At 42.5% G+C, this 24,518-nt stretch overlaps 1 protein-coding gene across 1 annotated transcript in view; it reads left to right on the forward strand.

Annotated features, from left to right (window-relative positions):
* COP1 (COP1 E3 ubiquitin ligase) overlaps nucleotides 1-24,518 on the forward strand; it is a 125,694-nt gene that overhangs the window by 81,026 nt on the left and 20,150 nt on the right. The window contains exons 16-18 of the mRNA XM_063165413.1: nucleotides 8,136-8,253; nucleotides 12,851-12,975; nucleotides 14,095-14,255. Coding sequence (XP_063021483.1) covers nucleotides 8,136-8,253; nucleotides 12,851-12,975; nucleotides 14,095-14,255 — 404 coding nt within the window. The remainder of the gene's footprint in view (nucleotides 1-8,135; nucleotides 8,254-12,850; nucleotides 12,976-14,094; nucleotides 14,256-24,518) is intronic.

Here is a 24,518-nt window from a genome sequence, read left to right on the forward strand (position 1 = left end):
TGACATGGGTCATGAGTGACATTCTGCTGTCTGCTCCTCATGTGATTTGTCATGCTGCAGGAGAGAAGCAGCACACTGCATTCTTCAGCAGGATGCTCCAGACAGTTTTGTCTGCAAAGGTTCTTTGCTTCAGGCTGTATCAAACCCATTTTTAATCTCTTGCCTTTACAGTAAAGGAAATTGTTTGTACAGAGGGCACAGATGTCAACTTACTGTGTTGATATTATCTAATTCCTTCTTCAGAAAATTCTTGTGCTAATTTTTAGTGCGGGCCTTTGTTCCTGTGAATTCAAGTCCACTTCTCCCTGTCCCTAATGCATTGTCATCTCTTTTCTTTTCCTGAAGCATCTCTTTCTTTTATGTAGTGGAAACTCTCACAGTCTTCCCTCCCAGAAGTGGTTTGTGATAGACCAAACCTTGTGCTCATCATATCCCATTCCAGTATTACTCTCTCAATTGAAATAGATCTTTTTATACTGCTTTGTTGGCTGGAAGGCTTCTTCACCATTCTTTGTCAAATGCCCAAATGCTACCCTGCATTTCTGTTGCTGAAATAAAGATCCTTTTTTTTCCTCCCTGCTGTCTCTTCTGCCCTGGAAGAGATTTTTTTGGGGGAATTGTCATTCCATGAAACTTCACTTGTCTTGTTGAGTTGAATTATTCCCAAAGATGGAATGTTCAGCTGTCCTATGTCCCCAGTCCTCTCTCCAGAGCAAGACCCACATAAGGATGTTCAAACTCTCCAGCCTGCCTTTCTGCTGTAGGGAAGATTAAATCTGTACCCCAAACTTTCTGCATAAAGCTACCTCAGGCACATGAAGATCTGCAAGTACTGTTGTTTGGTATTACAGGCTTGGCAGCAGTTAAAATTGAGCTGTTCTTTTTCACTAGTAAGAAAAAAGAAAAGTGAATTAAAGGAGAGCTAAGGTTGTATGACAGTGCTTCATGCCACCCCCATTGTGTGGGTGTAGATAGACAAAACCTGAAAGATCTGAGAAGCCAGAAACCTGTGCAGCAAAACACAGCCCAAACATTATTGCTGTAGTGCTGAGAGGTGGGCTAATGCCTTGCCTTTCTTATGTCAAGAGCAAATAGCTTAGGCAAGTTTGTATTAAAAAAAAAAATCTCCCTAATCCTTTGACATAAGAGCACTTTCAAGACAGCTGAGGGAAGAGTTTATAGAATTGTCTTTGGAAATGCTTAGACTGTGACTGAGTAGGGCCCTTGAACACATTTATTTAACTTGGAAATTGAATCCAACTTTGCAGTTGTCCCGTCCTTGACTGGGCAGTTGGAACGGCTGGATTTCAGAGGTCCCTTCCAACCTACAGTATTCCATGATTTTCAGGGCCCTTGAGCAAAAATGGATTTCTGACAGATATGGCATTCTATATAGGATTAAGTTGCATTTGAGCTTCCTCATAATTAAATTCTAAGTTGTCTTTCAAACAGCCTTTGATATCATTGCCTTGGCAGGGAGGCTCCATTTCCTGGTGCACAGGTACATAGAAGATCCACTGGGGAAGTTCCACTTTTTTTATTAATGACTTTTCAGTAAGTCTGTAAGTAATTCTGGAGCTAGGTAGATGGCCTTTTGAGATTTCCTCTGGAATTTAAGGAATTGTCTTTTCAAACATTTAATTTGCAGGGTTTGGGCTCTGATGGCAGCCTTTCCTCAGGTGTTGTTTACCTGGCCCTTGTTCAGGTTTCTCTAAGGACCAAGGTACCCTCATGTGCCATGTCATCCTCAGTGTACTGTATGGAAGTACAGTGATTTGAGTTTATTTTTAAACCAGGATGTTTTTCCTTTTTATCTCCTTCCTCTTTCTCCTCCCTAACAGAAGAAAGGTTTTTCCCGGTGCAAACTGAGGTCTTTGAGTCTCCTGATCCTGTTTCCATTTTTAGTCCAGTCAAAGACTTTACCTTTGTGGATTCAAGCTTCCTTTTTTAGAGCAGGAAATCACACTGAGCTTGGCCAAAAAAGAGACTTGGTTAACCCATCTAAAGTTCTGTTGTTCTACCTCTTGTTTATCTCTGTTCAGCAAATACTCATCAGGATGACACATCAGGTAGGGAAATAACAGTGGGTGCTCTTTCCTTTTACCCAGAGACACTCAAAGCAAGCTTTGATTTGAACCACTGTACTCTGGACACTCGAATGCATAAGGATGTAGTTACATTTCCCTGCTAAACAAGTTGCCTAGATACAATTCTCAGAGCCCTGAAAACTGAGTGATCTTGCTTACACTTGGTATACAGAGGAGAAACGAGTGAAAAAAGATCAATTTGTGTAGGTAGATGCTTAAATATATATATAATTGGATTTCAGCTAACCCCTTCAATGTTTGAGTGATAGAAGCTTCCTCCAGGAACTCTGAAATCTTTTCTTTTTTTAGGCAATGGGATAAAACTGAAATTGAAATGTTACAAAGTCATGTCTCTCCTCTTTCACTTGATGAAAAGCATCTTGTGGGCTTGTTTTATACCCTTTTGTTTTGCTGTTCTTTTGGTTTCCCCAGCATAATCTAATTGATGGCAAGCAGAGGTATCTTGCGCCAAATTTGCTCTGACTAGTTTGCCTTGTTAAAGAGGTCATTTAAATACACCCCCTCAGACTATAAATGTCTCTCATTGTTACTGCTGATGTACAGAGTTTCACTGGTGAAAACAAGCCAGCCTTGATCCAAGCTTGAAGTTCACATGGAGGAAAACAGACAAATGAGGAACATGGGGCAATCATGAGCTGAGGACATGAGTTACTAAATGTGACAAATCAGACCATCATGGTAGAGAAGCACAATAGCACATTAAAGATTACACTCCAGCCTGAGCTTCTGTTTCAGTAAAAGATCTGTAGGTAGCATGAGATATGGAGAACTGCAGGCTCTAGCCAGAGCATTAATATATGAAATTATTTTGACCTTTAGGTTTGTTATTGAAGATGTATTTTATTTTAAAAAAGTCAAAAATGTGCCTTGATCACAGAATAATTCTACCAGACCACTTAATTAACATCTGGCTGCCTACCTGACAGCTGTGCATTTCAATATGGGCATTTTCTTGTCTGTGACATTTATCTGCTGTGGAACAAGGAGCATCATTATATTCTCAAGTCTGTGAGTGCTGAGAAATCCAAGTAATGTACAGGACTTCTTTTTTTTAATGGATCAATAATCTAAATATTGAACAGTTGAGAAATGTGCATTTTTAAATGATTGAAATAAGAAAAATGGGCATTGATTCTCCAGCAATTTAGTTTTCCAGAGGAGAGCCACAGAACCTTTGTATGCAGCTCTTGGGTCTTTCTAGTGGCTGCATCCTTTGAATATAAAACTGTTGCATTGCAGGTAAATTTTTGTTTTGCTGTCCTTGGCTTGATATTCCTTCAAGTAAGTGGTTCTTGGTTGAAAAAAGCCTGGGGGGGGGTCTTGTGAATTAGCTGATGCTGATTAATGTTCATGGTGAAAATGGGTGAAACACATGACCTACAAGATGAATGTTACCTGGAGAGTGGGGTTGCTCTGCTCTCTGATTTTGTGTGGGGGGGTGCTCAGTGAAAGACAGAACTGCTGCTGTGTGCCACCCTGTCATAACCCTTGCTGCTCTTTGTGGAGCTGCTGTGCATCCCCGCACAATAAGAGCTTTACAATAGGTAGTGTTGAACCTAAAGCCTGCTGGTAGCAGCAGTTTTGTAAATTTTTTTAACAAGTCTGAATGTAAGGAAAATCACTTTTGGGAAAAACAGACTCTGTCCTTTTCTTTCTTTTGTTTAAACAACTAAAAACCCAAGATCAATTCCATTTTTCTTAATAACTCGGAGATTACCTATGATGCTGCTGGCTCCATTAGCAATTCCCAATTCTCTTATTTTAGAAGTTCTGAAACCTGATTTTCTATGACTATGTAACCAACTCATGAGCTCATTTACTGCATCCCTACCCCTGCAACCAAGCTGAATGTGAGAATTGAGGCTGAGGAGGTGCTGATCCTTTCACCTTGTTCAGCACAAACCCATCCTTCTCTTTTGGCCTTTTCCTGCCAGCTGGAGTCGTGTGAATTTATGAGCAGCTGAGCAGAGAGGGATGCCATCCTTTGCTGACATGGGTTGTATTTACTGAAGAGGTGGCAAGATCTCAAGAGTTTGGAGAAGTCTGAATCCTTGATTAGTTGTCACTTGATGGCTCAAAGGTGAAAGCAGCAGTGTCTTAAGGGAAGTAAGCTGAGAGTAATGGAAAAGTGCTGTTTAAAAACTCAGGCTTGTGGTCAGAGACCTCTGCAGCAATGGCAGAGCTCAGCTGTCCTTTTTGCCTTCTGAGATCACTTAAAAATACATGTATAAAAAATAAAACGACTTGCCAGCAAACATTTGAATTCAGAAGGTATAGCAGCAGATTTCTGTCATGCTCAGCTTCTGCAGTGACATTGAACTAGATGAGAATTGTTCTGGAGTGTTTAATTTGTTATGAAATATATACATGTTCTTTCCCTTTATTTCATCAATATTTAAATTAAGCCTGAACGCAGAAGAAAAGGTGAAGCAGGGAGCTGGGCAGGCAGGAGGCTTTAACTCTTTAAATGTGAATTCTAAAATGAACTTGTTCTGAGTGAGTTTTCTAGTTGGGGTAGAGATTAGCTGAATTATGATATTAATGTTAATTTTAAGGAGCAAACAGGAAACAAATACCCCTGGTGTTGCTGGTTGGCAGTGGAGCATGGTCTGCCAGGGACGCTGGAGGAGCTGATAGGTTCTTGTGGAGTGCAGGAAGTGTTTGATTCCCCTCATTGCCCACTCCATTTACCCCACCTTCATCTGCCTCTTGGGAAAATCTCATTTTCTTAGCCTCCCAGATCACCCTGCCACCTCACCTCTGACCTGCTGGTGTGCCAGAGATGCTGCCCATCCCAGACAATTTCAGCTCATCAAAGTCCACCGGGCAAGGCTTTTGCTGAGATCTCTGGGAGTTGTATTTTTCTCATTTCACTTCACTTTGGGGCTCTCTACTTCCTCAGCAGATGGCATTTTTATCATGTTTTTTCGTGAAGTCCATATGGCCTACAAGAGAGAGTATCTCTTTAATTGTAAAACATGACCACCTGTTCAGATTTTAATGAGTGCACTGAGCATTCATCTTCATGTATCTACTTAAAAATAGCTGCTTCAATTGAATTTAAAAAAAAACAAACAAAAAACTAAAACCCATTTGGGCGCCAACACTTTGTCTGGTGAAATAATCAATTAATAATTAAGTGGCTAATTTTGGAGCCCAGTGGCCTTGCTGGTTGCCTCAGACCTGTTGTGATGAGAGCAGACAGTGATTGATTGCCCTGCTGATGCCCAGAGGCACAGCCGTGCTGGGGCCAGATGCTGCCAGGCTTTGAGCTGTTTACTGGGATGTTTGGAAGGTGAATGCAACTTCATGCTTCTCTTCTGCAAATAGACTTGTCTGCCCTGCTACAGCTCTCTCCTCTCTGCATTGCTCCAGCTGCTCACATGTAGGTATCCCTTTCCCTGGTATTTCCTTGAAGGATGAAATCTGTGCTCAAAAAGGTGCCCTAATGATGGGCCAGTGTTGAAACTGTAAGCAAAAATAGACTTGAAAGGCTTATCCACTAACTGATTCCTAATAAAAAACCCTGCTAGAATAATTCTGCTCATTAAAATAGCAATTGCCAGTTAACTGTTTCACAGCTCCCACAGGTCTGCTGCATAAATGAAAAACTGTGGAGTTTCTTGGCTCCAGCTTTCAGGGAAGTAGAAGGGACCAAGATGCCCAGATCTTGTTACAGTATTAATGCTTAATTCAGAGTCCCTTAGAAAATTAACCCATTGTGCAATTAGCCTGTTGCAACATCATGTTGCTGTACAGCTAATTAAAATACCCAAATGATAGGAGCACACTGAGATTTGGTTGGTTGGAGGTTTAGTATTTCAGAGATGAAAGACACAGGAGCTGTTTGAAAGAGTGCTTGGGGCAAAGCATCTTCAGTGCTGATAGTAAGGGGTGCAGGAGCTGCTGGGTTTCAACATAAGAGTAATTTGGCAGTGTAAGTGGTGGAGAAAACTTGGTGTGGCTGCTTGGAGCATCTGCTTTACACCTTGAGAAGGAAGGGAGCCAGAAATCCTTACCCAGAGAGACCTCTGAGGTGCTCATCTGCAGACAGTAAAGTGCTGGAAGCAGTGAGAGGGGAAGGTGACTTGCCTGCCCACCTTATTTTATTGAAGGTGTTTCTGACACAGTCCCCACTCCATGACCCCCAATTAGCTCCTTAATCTGGGGGAGGAGCTCCCCTTGCTGCTCTGGTGATTGATGTAAACCTGTTTATCCCTCAAACCACATGGGATTTTGAGACAGCAGCTCTCTCAGTTGTGCAGAGGACAACACCCAGCTTTGAAATGCTGTGCAAATACAAAAATAGCTGTAGCTATTGGCTTTTAATTAATTTCTATGTAGTCTTTGTGATCAGCTTCCACCAGTGGGACATTATTTCAGTGGGGGAGGGTCAGAGCAGATTTCAGCAATGTCTGGGTATCACAGGTTGCTCAGTTAGAGAGATGTCCAGCTTGGTTTCCATGTATGTGGCCTTCCCTCCCTGTTCTTCATGACTAGCAAGGGGTAATTAAATGAAATTCAACATTAAAAGCTGAAAGTTGGGAAGGAAGAAGCTTATTAACCTTCTTGAGCTGGAAGGAGCACTGTGGGGGTGTTTGGGGCTTGGGTTTCATGAGGTTTCTCTTCTTGTTTTTCTGGTTTCTTGGGAATTGATATTTGGCTGTGCAGAAAAGCAAACGTATCACTAATTCTGCTGTGATCCCTTTCATATGGTTGTGGCACTAGGGCACATCTGTGAATTAAATCTTAAAATGAACTGGAATTTAGTCTGTTCCCTCATTAGCAGAAATGCTAATTCTTTCTTGATTGGTAATAAAGTCAGAGGAGAGAAGCAAAAGGCAAAGGTAGGAAGGTTATCCATCCAGAAGCAAGCATGACAAATTTAATCCTGTTTTTCCACAGTCCAGTTTAAGTAGCAGACTGAGTTTTTACCCTTGAATTCTTCAACAATTTTCAAAGAGGGGACAGCTTGAAGGAGGAGGCTGGGAATTGGAAAAGGCAATTGGAGTGGCTGGGCAGGGAGCTGAGAAGGCAGGCAGGAGAGGTGAGAGTCCTTTTAGCTGCTGCCTTGAACAGGGTCATGGAGTTTGCAGCACACATGTACAGGCACACACATGTGAATGCACCTTCTTCCCTTCCTGACCCTTTGAAAGGGAGCATGGCCCCTTGTCGAATGAATTTTGGGGCTGTTTGAAGAATCCTCTTTTGCTGTAGCACAGACTGTTTATCCTAGACAGGGCTTGAAGTGAGATGTGGAAACTGCAGGCAGGATTTTTATTGTGATCATTCCAAGTCTTGTGCATCCTTCCCAAATGATTAAATGTGGAGGTGCTTGAGGGTCCTCAGGACAAGGGAAGAGATGAGAATCTTGACTCCATGTTTCAAAAGGCTGACATTCTTATATAACAATATATGATATGAACATTATATGTTATATTAAAATTATGTGGTATTATATTATATGAAAATTATGCTAGATTATATGGAAAATTATGTGAAAATTATATTACATTCTATTATATGAAAATTATATATTATATGAACATCATATTATGTGAAAGTTATATTATATGAAAGTTACATTATACTATACCAAGTTACATTATACTGTAGTTACATTATATTCTATGAAAGTTATATTCTAAAACTATACTAAAAGAATAGAAAAAAGGATTTAATCAGAAGGCTAGAAAAGAATGAATAATAAAATCTCGTGACAGACTCAAGAGAATCTGACACAGCTGGCTGTGATTGGCCATTAATTAAAAACAATTCACATGCAACCAATCCAAGATGCACCTGTTGATAAACCATCTCCAGACCACGTTCCACAGCCATCAGATAATTATTGTTTACATTTCTTTCTGAGGCTTCTTAGCTTCTCAGGAGAAAAAGTAATTGAATAATTAAAATTAATTTAATAATAAAAAGTATTACATTTATTTGATAAATAAATCTAGCTAAAGGATTTTCGTAAAACAAGTCAGTGACAGAATGTAAATTCCTTTCTTTCCTGGCGTGCAGATCACTGTGTTCACTACTACGACCTCCGCAACACTAAGCAGCCCATCATGGTGTTCAAGGGGCACCGCAAGGCCGTCTCCTACGCAAAGTTCGTCAGCGGCGAAGAAATCGTCTCTGCGTAAGTGTTGCCTCTTAGGTAGTGTTGGAATATTTCCTAATATAGCCAGATGGGACGTGCCTGAGCTTGTCTGGCCCTTGCTGCTTGACCAAATAGCACCAACTGTGGTGTTTTCACCCCACAGACACTTTTGGCTGGCTGGGTGCTGCAGCTGGGCTAGTGGGGACAAGTCCAGGCCTGCAGGAGCTCTGGTGGCTGTGGGATGGAGCTTTCCCCTCATAACAGGTCTGCCCCTTGGGTTTACCTCTGGTGGAGAAGCTTTAGAGTGATGGTGAAGGGAAGGAGTTGGTTCTGATGGAGGGTTTTAATCCAGAGGTTTATCCTGGCCCACAGGCCTCTGAATGGAGCAACTACTCCAACAGAACTCTCAACCGTGTGGTTTGCTCACCCTTTTACCCAGGGGAGATGGGGAGGGAAGGGGTAGGAAGCCATCAACCAGGTCTCAAGGGACAGAGGACACCTGGATGGCCCAATGTCCCCCCAGGGGTAGAGAGCATCCTGTGAATTCTGCCAATCACTCGACGCCCTTCTGGAATTCCAGGATTGACAGACAGTGCTGGGAGGGGGCAAGGGAGGGGGAAGGAGAGGTGACTGATACACCTGGGAGGGAATTATCATGGGAGGAACTGGGTTTCTGAGGTAAATCCTGAAATCACAATGCAACAATATGGGCTAAAAACTGTGCAGCCCTCACTTCTCTGTGCTCTTCAGAGCTGCTGAGCAAGTTCACCTGTGTGGGTGGCTGCTCTCACAGGCTGCTGTGCTTTTGGGAGGCAGATCGTTGCTTTCCTCCAAGTCAAAAATAGAATTTCATTTGTGGTGTCACTTGGCTGTGCTCTGTCTTGTGGAGCTGAAATGCTTAAGAGGAATATGAAGACAACTAGATGTGGCTCCTGTGCCCAAGTGCTTACTTTGGGAAGCTGCAGGTGGACTTTGCAGGCAGACTGAGTTTTTACCCTTGAGTTCTTCAACAGTTTTCAAAGAGGGGACAGCTTGAGGAAGTAAAAGAAGGAGGCTGGGAGTTGGAAATGGCAATTGGAGTGGCTGGGCAGGCAGTGTGTGACCACTGAGGATGCTCCTGACCAGAGCTCTGTGATGGAGAAAGCTGCTGGCAGAGCCCTGGGGATAATAACCTGCAGTAGAACACAACTGATGAGTGACAGAAGAGATCAAATAGTACTGCTATGTATATGATCTGAAGAGGAGGTTTAGCCACAGCCTGAAAGCAGCTCAAGTAGGACTGACTGTTTGATCTGTTCTCTGGTAACTCATTATCTGCTCTGTGAAGGCCCCTTTTGGGCTTATATTTGGGTTAGAAAGTGGACAAAGAGAAGCTGTGTTTTGTGACTAATAGCATGCAGCTCTTCAGCCAGGGCAGACCATAAGATCTGCTGTGGAGGCCCTGAGGAACAATATTCTCCAGCTTCTGTTCAGTTACATGGCCAGATGTGTCTGCTCCAAAGCCAGATGTGGCTGCCTCCCTTCTGAATGCATTTTCAGTCACGTGGAATTGAATGAATGAATTTTCACTAGGTCACCTAGTGAAAATTGGCAGTGGCTGGCTGCAAACCAGAGGTGAACCCTCTTACCTGATGGGGAAGGTGAGGGGCTGCAGGGGAATCTTGGATCCAGACACATTCATGTCTAACCCCTGAGGGCAGCAGGGCTGGATCACAGGAGCAGATCTAGCTGCCTTGTGCTGAGCCAATGGTTATCCAGCTTGGTTCTGTCCCATGTTTTTACCCAGTGAAATACAGCATTTTAAGGTGTTTTCAGGCTGCAAGGGAGTTACTGTGAGCTGAGCCGCATAATGGAGGATTCCCTGGTGGCTTTTGGTACTGTTTATATTTAATCAGCTTCTCTCTTCTTACTTCCATTAACATTATAACTCTATATAAGGCTGCAAATTCATATCTGGAACACAGAGAAAATTAAATTTAATGCTTTGAACCGAATCTCTGTTAGACAAAGTGTTTAATAGAAACAGGAGGAGGCTGGGAATGTTTTACAGCAATAATCAAGTGGAGCATCATTTATGGGATATTTTAGGACAGAATGGCCCTGTTCTGTTTGGGCCAGCATTGTGAGAAAGCATCTCCCAAAGTTCTGAGAGGAGTTATTGATTGAGCTGTTAGAGCTGTCAGACTTGGACAGGCAGCAGCAGGGTGAGGGGACTGACTGAAGGGTCCACCTGCCTTCTGGTGTGTGAACAGGGAGAAATGTCAGAGCAAATTATTTTTCCTGCCTTTCCTTTTGCAGACTGGGTAGAGGCAACAGCAGTGTAGTGATTCTCAAAAATCAAGCACTGATTTAAGAAAAAAATTATATATATATTCAGATTCTCTAAATGTCTAGCTAAAGCTGTTTTATGGATTGCATTGATTTTCTTTGCCTTGTAGAGATAGGTTTTGACCTCAGGGGTGTTCAGAACTGCCTGGTATTTAGCACAACACATTGATTACAGTGCTGATTTACAGAGAGACAGATTTAACAGAGCAGCACATCCAAGATGTTATTTTGGAGAGGATATGAAACCAGAAGAGCAGTGTAACACCACCAGGATCAATGGCCTTTGTCTCTCCTTGCAGTTCAAGGGTGGATAGCTTTCTTCTTTCGTGGCTTGCTTATCCTAAACAATATAAACGTGGCTAGAGCTTGATGGGAATTCATGAACAGTTAAAACTCCCCATTAGTAATAGACTTAAGTGTTTTTATTTTAATGAAGACACCTAGTAGGTATGCAAGTAAAATATAAAGGTGAAGTGCCTGTGTATCTGAGGTCTTCTTGAGGGGAAGCTAAGAGCAGCAGCTGTCACAGGAATCTGACAGCTTGTGGACAGGGATTAGTCTTTTGCTGTTTTTTTTTTTCCCTTCCTGCAGGAAAGTTTAGTGTCCAGGCAACTCTGAAGCTTTTAAAAGCAGCATTTTAAAAATACACCTGTACTAATAGCACAGAAAGTACCTGCCTGTACTTGTGGGCCAAAAAAAAAAGCAGGAGTATATACTCCTTTTTACCTTCTGTGAGCTGTTCCTATGAGAGTAAGGACAAGGGAAGGGAGAATGAGCAGCAGTACAGGGCAGGCACAGATGTGGAACAAGCACCAGGCAGAGAAGCTGAATGCTCTGTGTTGGGCCTCCCATCTCATCCTGGGGTTAGGAATGCATTCCTGTTTAAGTCACGGTGTTACAGATAAAATTCATACCTTCTTTCTGATCTGACCTCATCCTAACTAATAATACTGCCTAACAAATCTTGCTGCAGCTCCCTTATCGCTCCTTTGTCATTCCAGCTGTCATTGAGGACTGAGATAAGCTTTTTTGCAGGATAGCACAAGGTGCAGCTCTCCTCTTTTGTGCTATATTTTTAGGTAAATAGGACGTTGGTGCAGGGCTCATGTCTTACGTCATTGGTAATATTTGATGGATGTTGTGTGATTTGAGTTTTTCCTTTCAACTCTAAATATTCAGGGAGCAGCAAGGTTGGTGACATGACCTGGGTGGGGGAGCATGGCCTGCTTCCCCTCCCTCCCAGCCAGGGGGCTGACAGGTCCTGCTCCCAATCCTGGGGATCAGAACAGCACTATCCCTTTCTTTAAAATGGCTTCATGGGGCTTCAGTTCCACCTTATCACCTTTGTTCCCCAGCTGTGTATCTCAGTGAGTGCCAGAACACCAGAGCCATGTAAGCTGGGATTGCTAGGAAATAATGCCAGTGAAGTGAGAGATTATCTTCATGTCTCTTCAGCTTTGGAGGAAGAAATTAATCCTGTATCTCCTGGAAATGTTGGATCTTCCTATTTGAGATCTGCCAGGCAGCAGATTAGTAACCCCAAAGGCAAAATGTTTTCTCACAGTAAACAGAAAAACGTTTTGAAGGCAGGTATATTTGCATTTTGGGGAATCATGGGAAACAATGATTGTGATTCAATCCAAACATGTTTTCTATATTTTGAATAGTAATATTGAACTTTCCCTGACAAGGTGAAAAAGGTAGAAGCTTGAGTTCTGTATCTGTGCAGTCTTGATTACACATGAGAAAAACAGATTTAATTTTAACAGCAGCTCTGAGCCCCCATGGGTTTTTCTGTGCTGCTGTTTGGTATTGGGCAGGAGGAGGAGGAGAATGTGCTTCAGGGCACTGGGGAGTGAGGAGACTGCTCCTACTCAAGCCCTGGAAAGACATGAATGAGAGTTGCAGCTGGCACAGAGAAGGGAACAGATTTTATCCGTGCTATAAAGGTTTAAAATATAAATAACTTTGGTGTGTCTTGGATCTGTGAGGATCTGGAGGAGGCAGTGATAGCCCAGAGGCCGTGCAGTTCAGAGGAGGGCTCTGCAATTGATAGGAGAAAGGAAGAGTAATACTTCAGGGAAGTTTTTATTCAAACGTGTAATGTGTTTTGACAGGCTTTTAAAATAAGGTGATATCTTTCTGAGCTCAAGCTGAGCTGCAGATGATTGAAAGTGGGATAAATCTCCTGTTGTGCACTAAGGCTTCCTACATTTACATTGTCATTGGAGTGTTGAGGAGCAGGGTGGCCAGGGAGGAAGGAGTTCCTGCCATATGGCAGCAGGGTAAATTTAAGTGTTGTTTTCAGGTCAACAGACAGTCAGCTGAAGCTGTGGAACGTAGGGAAGCCTCACTGCCTGCGCTCCTTCAAGGGTCACATCAACGAGAAGAACTTTGTGGGGCTGGCGTCCAACGGAGACTACATTGCCTGTGGTGAGCAGAGCAGCCACCCTGGTGTGCTGACAGGGCTCCTCAGCGCTGGGGCCTCACTAGTAGCAAAGCACACCACCACTTGTGCTATTTTCTGAATTTCCACACTCCTTCCCCTCCCAGGGAATGGCAGTGGCAGTCCTGACCTAAGGGGCTCTGTAGATGGTTTTCTTCTGTTGCAGATGAGTTGTTTGTGCATGATGATTCAGGCTTGCTGTCATCAAAATGAACTACTAATGTCAGTGCTGCTGATATAATTTATCTATTTCAAGATCAACAATTGGCACATCTTTATGCACCACCAGTAGCCTGGGCCACGTGAGGATCCAGTAGTTGTCACTTAGTGTGGCATTCTGCATGGTGAAGAGAAGAGTGCCCACATTGCAAACAGCTCCTTAGAAGGCTGAATCATTAGCTACCCCTTTGGCTGTTCTGTCCTTTCACTGCTTAAAATCTGTAAAGCTCTGTAAATCCACAGCTCTTGCTGGGAAGGCAGTGACAGGCTGATAGCTGTGGGATGAGCAGGACAGCTGTGCCAGCACTGAAGGGAGGACCTTAGCTCGTGTGTTCCCTGATTGCTGTGCAGCTTGCAAGGCAGAAATTGGGATGGATTTCTAAATAAAGCCTGTACAGTCTGCTCTTCCTTGCTTAAGCCTCCACAGACCAAGTTGTCATACTTGATTATGGCAGGCAAAACTTTGATCGTGCTACCTGCCTTTGAGCTGTGGCTCTGAGCAGGCTGGATGTAGCAGTGATTCATGTGGTGGTGCAGATACTCTGCCCAAAATGCTTTGCCTTGAGGAGTTTGTGGAGGGTTCTTGGAATCCTGGGTGTTTTGCAGGTGTGCTGCATGCTGCAGTTGTCTTGTAATAAAAACATGTCCTGTTATTAAGTGTGATGGAAGTTTGCTGTAGAGCACTTCCAGCAGCCAGGGCACCATGACCACGATGACAACTGCAAGGAAATGTCTGGGCTTGTTTTAAGCAATGAAAGAGCTAAGAACCCTTATTTCTGCTTGTTTTAAGCAGTGAAAGAACTAAGAACCTCTTAAGAGCTAAGAACCCTTATTTCTGTTTGTTTTTACAAAATTTGATCCTGTATTCTTGTATTTTTTATTTCTAGGAAGTGAAAATAATTCCCTTTACTTATACTATAAGGGCCTCTCAAAGACACTGCTGACATTCAAGTTTGATACAGTCAAAAGTGTCCTGGACAAGGACCGGAAAGAAGACGACACAAATGAGTTTGTGAGCGCCGTGTGCTGGAGGGCACTTCCAGATGGGGTAAGCTTTCTGCTCTGGTGAAGAAGGAATGCCTCCTGCTTTCTCACAAAATAGCCTTGCTGAGGGTTTGACTGTGCTTGGGATTTTCCTATTCATGGGAAAAGTAAGGGTACTTGCAGGTCATTGTGAGAACCTTGATGATTTGCAGGTAACTGAAATGCTGGGGGAGAAGAGAGTGCTGTGATGTTAACTCTTCCACCTGTGTGTTTGAATTCCTCTGTATGCTATCTAAAATCCCAAAAGCAGCATTGTATTTCTGGCATCTGATGGTTTTTGTGGGTGCATTAGTGGGGGTTTTGTTGAAGATACTCATTGTGAAGCCTTGTCTCAATGTTGCTGTGCCTGTCTGGGTTTGCTCATTGGAACACAGCCTTTGTGTTTAGATGAGTAGATATGTAAAGTGCCTGTTCCAATGGCACTGAATTCACATCCCTAGCATGTGTACTAATGTGGCGGGCAGACCTGATGCAGCTTTTGTGAGTGTGGCCTTTCAGAATGCTGTTTTTGAATTCAGGGTGCTCTTGAAAACCTTGCATTAAAAATATGGAGCAAGTAACTCTTGTGTGTACAAGATTTGCAGATCAGATACTTGAAGGGGCCTGTTGGGAGGGGGCAAAATGGAGTTGATCTTAAATGCACTCTTCCAAGTAGATGAAGTGAAATGTTGCATAATTGCTGTCCTGAGATGTCCTATTCACAAAGACAATGTCTACCAATCTGCTTTCTGCATGTGTAGACACTACCCTGACAACTGTGACCTAAACTCACTTCAGATGAACACTTCTGAGTCAAAATCAAAATAAACCCGTGTCTGGAACTGCTCTTTGTGTTTAAAAGTAAGAAGTGGGCTGCTGTGGTTTGAACAGCATGACAGTTGGTGATGTAGGATCACCAGCTTTTTCTGGCTGGGCATTTTGTAGGGTTTGGTATACACCTCTCAGGTGAAGAGTGGCTGTTGTAGGTTTGGTAATTTGTCTTTCGGCTGGATAAAAACATGCTGTGGGAACCTGTGTTTCCAGAAATGCCCTTCCTTGAGCTGCCTTGACTTCAGTGCTTGGATTGTCTTGCCCATTGCTCGTCTGGGCATCTCTTCTACAGGAAGAAGCAGAGATGTCTCACCCGTGGGGTTATGTCTGTTGCTGTCCACTCCTCAGCAGTCTCTTCTCTGATAAATGTGCTCTGATAGACCTTCTGCTTAAGTGGCTGAGAAACTTCTAAGCTGTCACCAAGGGCTGTGAAACAATTCTTCATAATCAGGATGAAAAATACCATACAAAAATGTAACAGTTAAATCAGGGCCGTCAAGATCACACCAAATAATGTTCAGGCTTCACTCCATTAAGCAGCATTCAGAATCCATTGCTGTTCTGGTCTTTTTTTTTTCTCTAGCATTCATCTGCTTTTCCCTGGGCTGCTTCTAAATGAGCCTGTTTCTCCTGTGGCAGCCACACTACCTGGCTCTAGCTTTTAAAGAGAGCAGCAAAAAGCTGCCTGCAGGTGATTTTTGCCTCTGCCTGTGGTACATACAAAGCAAGCAGCCTCACTTGCTTCTGCCAAGAGGCCTGAGTGTTTACTTGCACCATCTTTTCACTGATCCAGCTGCACATTCCTCTTCTCTTCTACTGCTGCAGCAATCCTCTCTGACCTAATTGAGACTTTGCTCATGTGCTTAGGAAATTAAATTACTGCACAGCCAAAGTTCACTTATGTCCACAAAGTCTTACTCAAATGATGAAACTCTCCTATTCTTCATTTTGATAAAGTTTCTTCAATTTGTCATGGTTTTGTTTTTGTTTTTTTTTTTTTTTTTAAAAAAAGCTTTGCATATACAGGCTTCCCTAAAAGCTGATTTTTGGGGGTTTTTTCCTGGGCTGAAGCAGAGAAGGCCTGTGCCTCAAAATGCTGTCAGCATCTGTAGGATTTGGGGAACCCACAGCCTATTTTCAGCTTAATTACAATTTTGATCCTGGGTGAGCCACTCTGCCTTAGTTTCCTAATTATAAGAGTTAGCACACGTACCTCTCAGTGCTGACTGTGATCCCACCTGCTCTGCTGCAGGACTCTGTGTGTGCAAGCAGCTCCAGACCAGCAGCCATGCAGAGCCCCAGCACAGCCCCAGATCCACAGGCAGCACAGTAAGCAAGTTTTACCATGCTGTGGGCACACTCTGCTCCATTTCTTGCTGGGCTGGTTGGAAGCATCTTGCTCATCTCCATGCTGTGGTCACAGGGCAGCATCTTCAGTTTGTTGCTGAGGGTGGGAGATGCCAGCACAGCCACTCCCCAGTGAAGCTGACTCTCAGTTTCCATCCAGTGTTGCTGTCAAGGATTGTTCTTTAATTAACCTTTTGAGATGAGATGAGTAAGTTTCAGATCTGTCAGTTATCTTGGGAAGCATGAGTACATGTACTCCTTCACTTCATGCACTTAAGTGCAGAATCTCAGATCCTAATTAAAACTTAACCAAAACTTTCAGATTAAATGTCATTGATTCTTTCTTTAAATCTATTTTTATGTAATTCAGGCTTTTACATCCTCCTGAGCCTAAGTCAAGCTGTGCTAGTGGCCCTTGCCAGAACCCATCTTTTTATTCTTTTCCCTTCTGCATTGATTTTGCTTTACTTACAAAGATGCAGAGGCCCTTTTTATTGGAGCTGTCACCTTTCTGACTCAGAGGTCCAGCAGCACCTTCTTTTTACCTATATCAAAGCCATAATGAGGAAGAAAAATTATTCTCCCTGAGTGCTTATTAGCATCTTGCACCAGGTTTACTCACATTACAATTTATAAAAGTGTTTAGAAATAAGCACTAGCTTGTAGGCTACTTGTTCTTTTAGACTCTTTGGAAAAAAACAGGCAAATGAAAAGCCTCCCAGCAGGCTGACCATGAAGCAAACCTGATTCTTGCACTGCTGTGTTTTGGACAAAGGCAAGTAGGCTGTTGGATATTTTTAAAACAGCACCAACTTATTGTTTGTGGGGAAAAACATTTCTCCCTTCTTGTTTTATGCTAAAAGTCGATCAATATTTAAAAGAAGAGAAAGCTTCAGGATTCTTTTGGCTAAGTGATTTAATAAACATGATTTAGACATGGAGATGCTTTTCAGAGCATTCCCTGGACTAAATCCTTTAATTTCCCAAGTCAAGGATTTTATAATACACCCTTGCTGTCCATTTTAACCAGCCTGATTTGAATCAAGAATCTAGTCTTGAGATTGAAAACAGTCTTCTGTTTTAGTAGCATGTAAACAGGGAATGCTCTTGAATACAGGGAGACTCTTGCATAGGGAAAGAGAATTACAGTAGTGGTGGTAGCTCAGTGCATTTAAACAGGTAGAGATGTCATCTCTCTTAGAAGGCTCACTGCAATTACATCTGGGTATGTGGATCATAGCTGGAGGAGATTGGTTTGTGCTTTGCTGTCCCTTATGTGTCCTACAGGATGTTTTCTCCTTCCCCAAAGGGAACACTGGTTGTTTACACCCTCTTGTAGAGTTTATGTACCTCAAACATGCTGTGTTAAATGATTGCACCTAAAGTAGCCCTTTTCCCAGGCATGGTTAGTGTTTCTCAGAAAGCAGCTGTTGAAAGAGAAACCAAGGCTGAACCTGCTCCCAGGGCAGCAAAAAGGTATTACAGCTGAACACAGAAGCAATTTGATTATGTAGATTAAGCATGGCTCAATCTATCATAATCACTGTAAAGAAGCCATTTAATTTTGTACCTGTTTGCACAAGTATTCATTACTGCTGATAAGCAGGTTAGCAGGGAAGGATTTCACAAGCAGAAATGTCAAGGCTTTGATACCAGTGAGGAGATGCAGATAAGAACAGGAGAAAGCCATGCAAATTAGCTTAGGTAAAGCATTATACATTTTTTTCTTTTGGAGGAGTAAAGAAGGGGAATCCATTAAAGAAGGGTGCTGCTGTCTTTAATCAGAGATGAGTGGGTGGTGGGATGTACTGGGTGGATGAATTCTCCTAGGAGGAAGGAAAGCATCTCTTCCACCTGAGTAGAAACCCATGTATGTGTTTTCTCACTTCATCACTCCTCAAAAGTAATTTAAATTTATGGAGGTCTCAAAACAGTCATCTAACCATGGGTTAGCAGCTCTGGAACTCCAGGCTTCAGGTTGGCTTTGGGCATTGCCCTGTGGTGAAAGTGTATTCATAATTAGCCTTGCACATCTAAACTTCTCTTTGTTAATCTAAGAGGATGAAATATTCCCTTCAAATAGGTTTTTGGTGCACCTCTTCAGGAAACAAGCTTTTCTTCTGTTTAGTTTTCCTTTCTTCTGAACATCCAGCTTTGTTTCTTAATGATGTCTGGCTTGGATTCTTTAAATAGAAACTTGTAATTGTAGCACTGTAAGGTAGTCACTTAATAGGGCTGCAGTCTTGTTCACTGATGAAAAGTAGCCATCCTTTGTTTCCCAGTAGTCTTATAAATGGTACACAGTGTACACAGGAGCTAGTCTGGGGCTCTTATAATTTACAATCAGCAAATTGGCTCCCTTCACAGGAATTAATTTAGCCAATACAAATTATTTCAGGAAATGATTCATTGCCACTTTAAAGCGCTAATTAATTTGGGTGACTTATGAACATAAAAAATGAAACCTCCTTTATCATTCCCAAGTAACTGAATGGTAATTCAGTGTCATTCTTAAGTAACTTGTATCAGCTGTAACTATACCTCTTGTAGCTTGAAGCACAAATTCCAGCAGGATTTTGGGGGTAAAACAAGAAGCACCTGAAACTTCATTGTCTCTCTTTGCTGCTGAAATTTTAAAATCTTAAAATTGGTGAGAATTTTTACTACCAGCTTCAACTCAGTGGTGTTTTATTCTCACAGCATCCTCAACTTACCTGTTCAGATGTCAGGAAATACTTAGGTAGAATCCAAAAGCTTAGGAGATCAATTCCTGCCTGGAGTGATGAGACCCCAGCTGTGCCACAGGTCACAGCATGAGTAGTTCCAGCTGTGGTATTTTCTGGAAGGGCATCTGCTGGTTTCTGACTCCTCCTTTCTTTCCTAGACCAGGACTGGCCAAGAGCATTTGTGTGCAGCATCTCCCAAGCTAGAATCCTTGCAGGTTCTCCTCCAGTGCAGTCCCACACCACTTCTTCATGCTGGAAACACAGAGGTGTTCATCTTCATTCTTGTGCTTGAAATGCACAGCAGTTTATGGAAGGCTGAGAAGGATCAGCTTCTGAAAAAAGCAAGTGGTGGCTTTGATCAGGTTTATTCTACTGGTTTTTTCTCCCCCACCTGAAAATCTTCAAAGGTCTGCTGTCTCTCTCCTTGGAAAGCTGTGTAATCCCCATAGCCTGCATGGTGCAGTGCTCACAGCTATCTGTGGGATGGCTTCCCACTCCTCTTGACATGCCCTCTGCTCTCTCTGGTCATTGGCAATGCTTTAAACACAGTTTTCTTTGACTTTTATTTTGCTCTTTCCTTAGGTATAAACATATTTGATTTCTCTTCCATCCTACCTTTTTCATGTCTACTGCTCCTTTACTCATTTAAAAATCTAAAATTTTCTACCTTTTTCATGTCTACTGCTCCTTTACTCATTTAAAAATCTAAAATTTTCTTTAAAAACAAATGAGACCTAGAACATCAGCAGATGTCATGCTTGATTTTTCCCCCCCTCAGATTTTAGCATATTAGTTATGTGTACTAACACACACTGTTTATATTGCTTTATGTGCTGCTTGAAAACTATTTTCTTATGCAGAATAATTTCTACTTGCAGATAAAAGATGTCACAAGCTATCCATGATCCTTTGCTCTGAACATGCTCATATCCTTTCATATCCATATCTCTTCAAATACTCTGGTTTGGGCTCTATTTTTTCTGTGGCTAAGGAGAATTATTTAAAAAATACTCAGGTGACTGACAATATCTTATTCCCTGTCAAAAACCTGTGTGTGTCACAGACTTGTGTACAAGTGTGGAGAAATTTGGGGTGGGGGGGGGGGAAGAATGTTATATTATTAACAGTTCATGCACTGTATTGACATCTCAGTCTGTTGACACTCCAATCCATGTGAAACACCATCTTGATAATGTGATTATACAAATGACCAGCTTCATGAGGAAATGTTTAATTTTGAGTGTTCTGTAGAAGAAGAAAAATACTGGTAAATGTTCTTTCCTTCCTGTCTTCTCCCTGGTTGCAGGATACCCTCTGAGCTTCCTCCTAGTGAGGACATGATCACAATGAAGGGAGCCAGGAGATTCCCTGAAAACCCAGCCTCTGTCCCCTGTGCTCCTCCTGCCTAGTGTGTTTGGGGCAGTGTCTTGCACCATTTCTGTTGCTGTTTAGGCTCAGTGTGGCACACAGCAGGTGCCTGGTGTGTCAGGAGCTGTGCTAACTCTTCCTTTCCTGGATGCAGAGCAGCTGCCACTGCTGAGGACACAGGGCTGAGTCTGGCACTTCTGCTCATCTCTCAAGTTCAGGTCCCCTGTGGTACTGCAGCACTCTGATATCATTGTGGCTTCTATTTTAAGAATAGCTTCTTCAAGAAATGTAGGTGGCTCAGGTTTTTCTTCTTTGTTGGTTTTAGCTTTACATTTGCAAACTCAGTTTCTCTCCTTCTGCAAGGTGAGGCTTTTTTTTTTCCTTGCATAATCAAAGAAAATTGCCACAGGGTCAACGTTGTCTTGAATTGAAGGCAGATGAAAGTCTATATTTCCTGAATGGAGACAGCATTTACTCTTTCAGACTTTTACAGATGATATTTGCTTACCAGTGCATCTCTTCTAATGCCAAGAGGAGTAGAGCATGTGCTGTAGCTAGATCTGAGGTCTTTCTTTTTGGAGTCATCTTTCCTAGACTGAGTGAATGACACAGTGGCCAACATCACTGAGTGCTGCTGACGTTACCATTCCAGTAGCTGATCCCAATGGTACAGCTGTAGAGATAATGGATTGCAGATCATTGCTGGTGCAAGCAGAGGTGTGAGCAGGCTCTTGCTGTTTCCTAAGCTTTAAAAAAAATTAGAGCATCCCAATGCAATTGCAAATCATATTTGTGTGTTACACATGGTGAGCTGGGGATGCAAAGAAATCTCTCTGTAGCTGTTGTTAAACGTGTAAGTGAATGTTTTTCTCTTATGGGCACTTGACTGCTTTAGTAACTATCAGTTCTTTATTCAAGTATGAGTTTTATAACAGATGAACTGAAGTCAGGAGTTCACATGGAACCTAGACTTCATTCCAGCTCCATCCTCAGCTTGCTACTGAACCATAATGTTGCAAGGTACAGCAGTATGTATCATGTGGCACTTACATAAGCTATGTCCCAAACAGCACAACTTCAAAGAAAATTATTTGTCTTACTTATACTGGGGTGGAGAGAAAAAAAAGTGCAGGTTCATAGTCAGGAAGCACTTACTTTTAGAATTAAATTACTGGACAGCTACATTCCCTTTCCAACCAGTCTCAACAGTTGGGCCCCTGATATGTACTCCATTGGGCTCTAAAGCCACTGATTAAATAACTGATTAGGCTGTTGTTTGGTGGGGTTTTCAAATGATGCCTGGAAGGATATTTATCATGAAGTGTACACTTCTCTCTTAGCATGCCTTATCTTAGCATTGTGCCTTTGTCTTGGGGCATTTCAGCTGCTGTGTGAATTACAGGTGTTCTGTCTCTGCCCTCCTACAGCTCTTAGCCTTTGGGGAGGAAGGCTCATTCCTGGTATTTTTTGGGGGACTTATAATCACAGAATCATGGAGTAGTTTGGGTTGGAATGCACATTTAAAGACCATCTAGTCCAGCCTCCTGCAGTAAACCTGGACCCCTTTGCTCAGAGTCCCATCCAACCAGGCCTTGAACACTCCCAGGGATGGATCTTCCACCACATCTCTGGACACCCTCATTATAAAAAAACTTCTTCATTACATCTGTTCTAAACTGACCTTCTTTCAATTTAAAACCATTTGCCCTTGTCCTGTTGCAACAGACCCTACAAAAAGGTTTGTCCCCATCTTTCTTACAGGCTCCTTTTGAATACTGGAAGGCTGCAGTAAAGTCTTCCTGGAGCCTTCTCTTCTCCAGGCTGAAAACCCCCACCTGTCCTCACAGGAGAAGTCTTCCACCCCTGTAATCAGCTCAGTGGCCTCCTCTGGACCCACTGTATCTAATGTATATTCTGTGTAGTGTCCTGGAGCAGAGCCCCCTGCAAGCAGTAGGTCACAGCAGGATCCTGGCAAGTTCTGTAGGTACTGAGCCAATATTGCCTGATGTCAAGCTCTCACTAAAGCTGGTTTCCTCTGAGTCAGAGCATCTCCTGCATGAGCAGCCTTTGCTTTACTTTGCACTGCTAGGCTCATGCTGGCTGTTTGCTGTGTGAAGTGCCATCTGCTGAAGTCCCTGGCTGGCACAAAGTGCCAGTGAGATGAGGTCTGAGTGCTGGGAGCTGGTATCAGTCAGGCAGTACTTGGTGTGCTGCAGAGCAGATGAAGGGGAGCATTAAAGGCAGGAGCTGCAGGGGTAGCAGAGCTGTGTGTCCCAGCACTTACTGCTAAAGCAGGACTTTGGTTTCAGAGCAGCAAGAGCAAAGCAAGAATGAGGTAGGTTTTGCACTGAGCTGACCACTGCCTTTGAAGCCAGCTTCTGTGCAGATGCAGAATTGCCCCACAAGGGTGGTGGTCTGCTGTCAGTGCTGTTGGAATTTGGTTTATAACCTCATTCACTCTAACAAGTGACAGTGCTTCAATTAAAGTCAAACCAACTTTGCAATATTGTGTTTTTCTTTTTCCTTTTCCCCATTCTTCAGTGCTAATATCTATGACAAGTGCTGCCAGGCCACCACCATTCGGCAGTTACAATTCATGAGCTGCATCAACCTTTTGCTCTAGCACTCCTAATTAAGCAATTTTAATGACAGAATTTAATGTTTTACACAGTCTAAATGAAGTGGAAAAAATATGAGTGCATTTTTTTTCCTTTCCAGCACAAGATTTTGATCAGATAATTTAACCTCTGGGTGAATTGGAAGTAGGAGCATTTATGCATAGGTGGTTTTCTCTGCAAAAGCTTTACTTTGTGTATATCTGTGCATTAATAGAGTTACTGCTTGGCTTTGGGTATCCATTCTGAAGTTTTTTGTGTGCCCTCTGCCCTTCTGTTGAGAGTAACAAAATCCCAAGGCCTTTTGATATCCACTAATTTGTGACCAGCTTAGTGCCAACTGTGTTGCATGTTAGTAAAGTGAGAATAAAGGCTTGCAAAAAACAACTACTCAGAGGGGTTTTCTAGCAGCAACATGGGTTTGTATCCTTTAAATGTGTTTAAATTTCTTTTGGTGGTGTTCTGCTCTAATTCTAGATGAACTAGGTATGTGCATGGAGTGAAAATGGTCCCTCCTTTGGAGGCAATCTTATGTCTGAATTGAAACTACCTGATATGTGATTAGGAGACATAATTATTTTATATAGGTTACACACAGAATTATAATAATCAGTCTTTTCTAAGGAAGAGAAAGCCAGTATGACAGGAAAGTTATGTTTAGTAATGTAATGAGTGCCTTTTTTGACAGAAATGGCACTGTTAAATTTGGGGTTGTGCAGCTGATGGGCGTTCACCCTCGCACGAGGTGTTTTGAATTCTGTGAGGGAAGTGCTGCTTTAAATAATTGTCTCTTATGGCACTGTATGTCATAATCACTTCCAAAATGCTTAGCTAGTTCCTAAAGCTGGAGAGAAGTGAGCTGTTTGGTACAGTACTGGATTTTTTAGTTTTACTTTAGTATGTCTGACGTGAATATTAAGTTAAGCAGAGAGGTGTAGCTGGGGCAGATGAGGCGGAGCATTGTTCCCCAAGTATTTATAATAATGAGATACTGGAGAGAATATAGGTAATATTACATATACTGGGAAGAAAGTTTGGTTCTGATCTATTAAATAAATAAAGTTCCTTTTACCTGTAATCTGCAGATAGCACATAAATAAACTGCAGTGGGAGCAGGAGAAGCTGTGTCCCTCCTCATGACCAATGCTGGCAGAGGCTCAGCATCACCAGCCAAGAATCCTCATGTTAATCAGACACACATGATTCTTTGTCCTAGTTTCTAGGTTGATCAATTGAGACCTTGCTGCCTTTTTTTTCCTTCCAGGAAAGACCTACAAAGCAGATTGCTCTAGCCAAGTTTCTCCAAAGACTTAAGTAACAGCAAGCTGCTCTGGTCTGGAGAGTGTGTGCTTGGTTTGTTTTGAGTGACATATCTTGATCTTGATTTGTTTAGAGTGACAT

The sequence above is a fragment of the Melospiza melodia genome, chromosome 11, assembly GCF_035770615.1.
Source record: "Melospiza melodia melodia isolate bMelMel2 chromosome 11, bMelMel2.pri, whole genome shotgun sequence".
Taxonomy (NCBI): Eukaryota; Metazoa; Chordata; class Aves; order Passeriformes; family Passerellidae; genus Melospiza; species Melospiza melodia.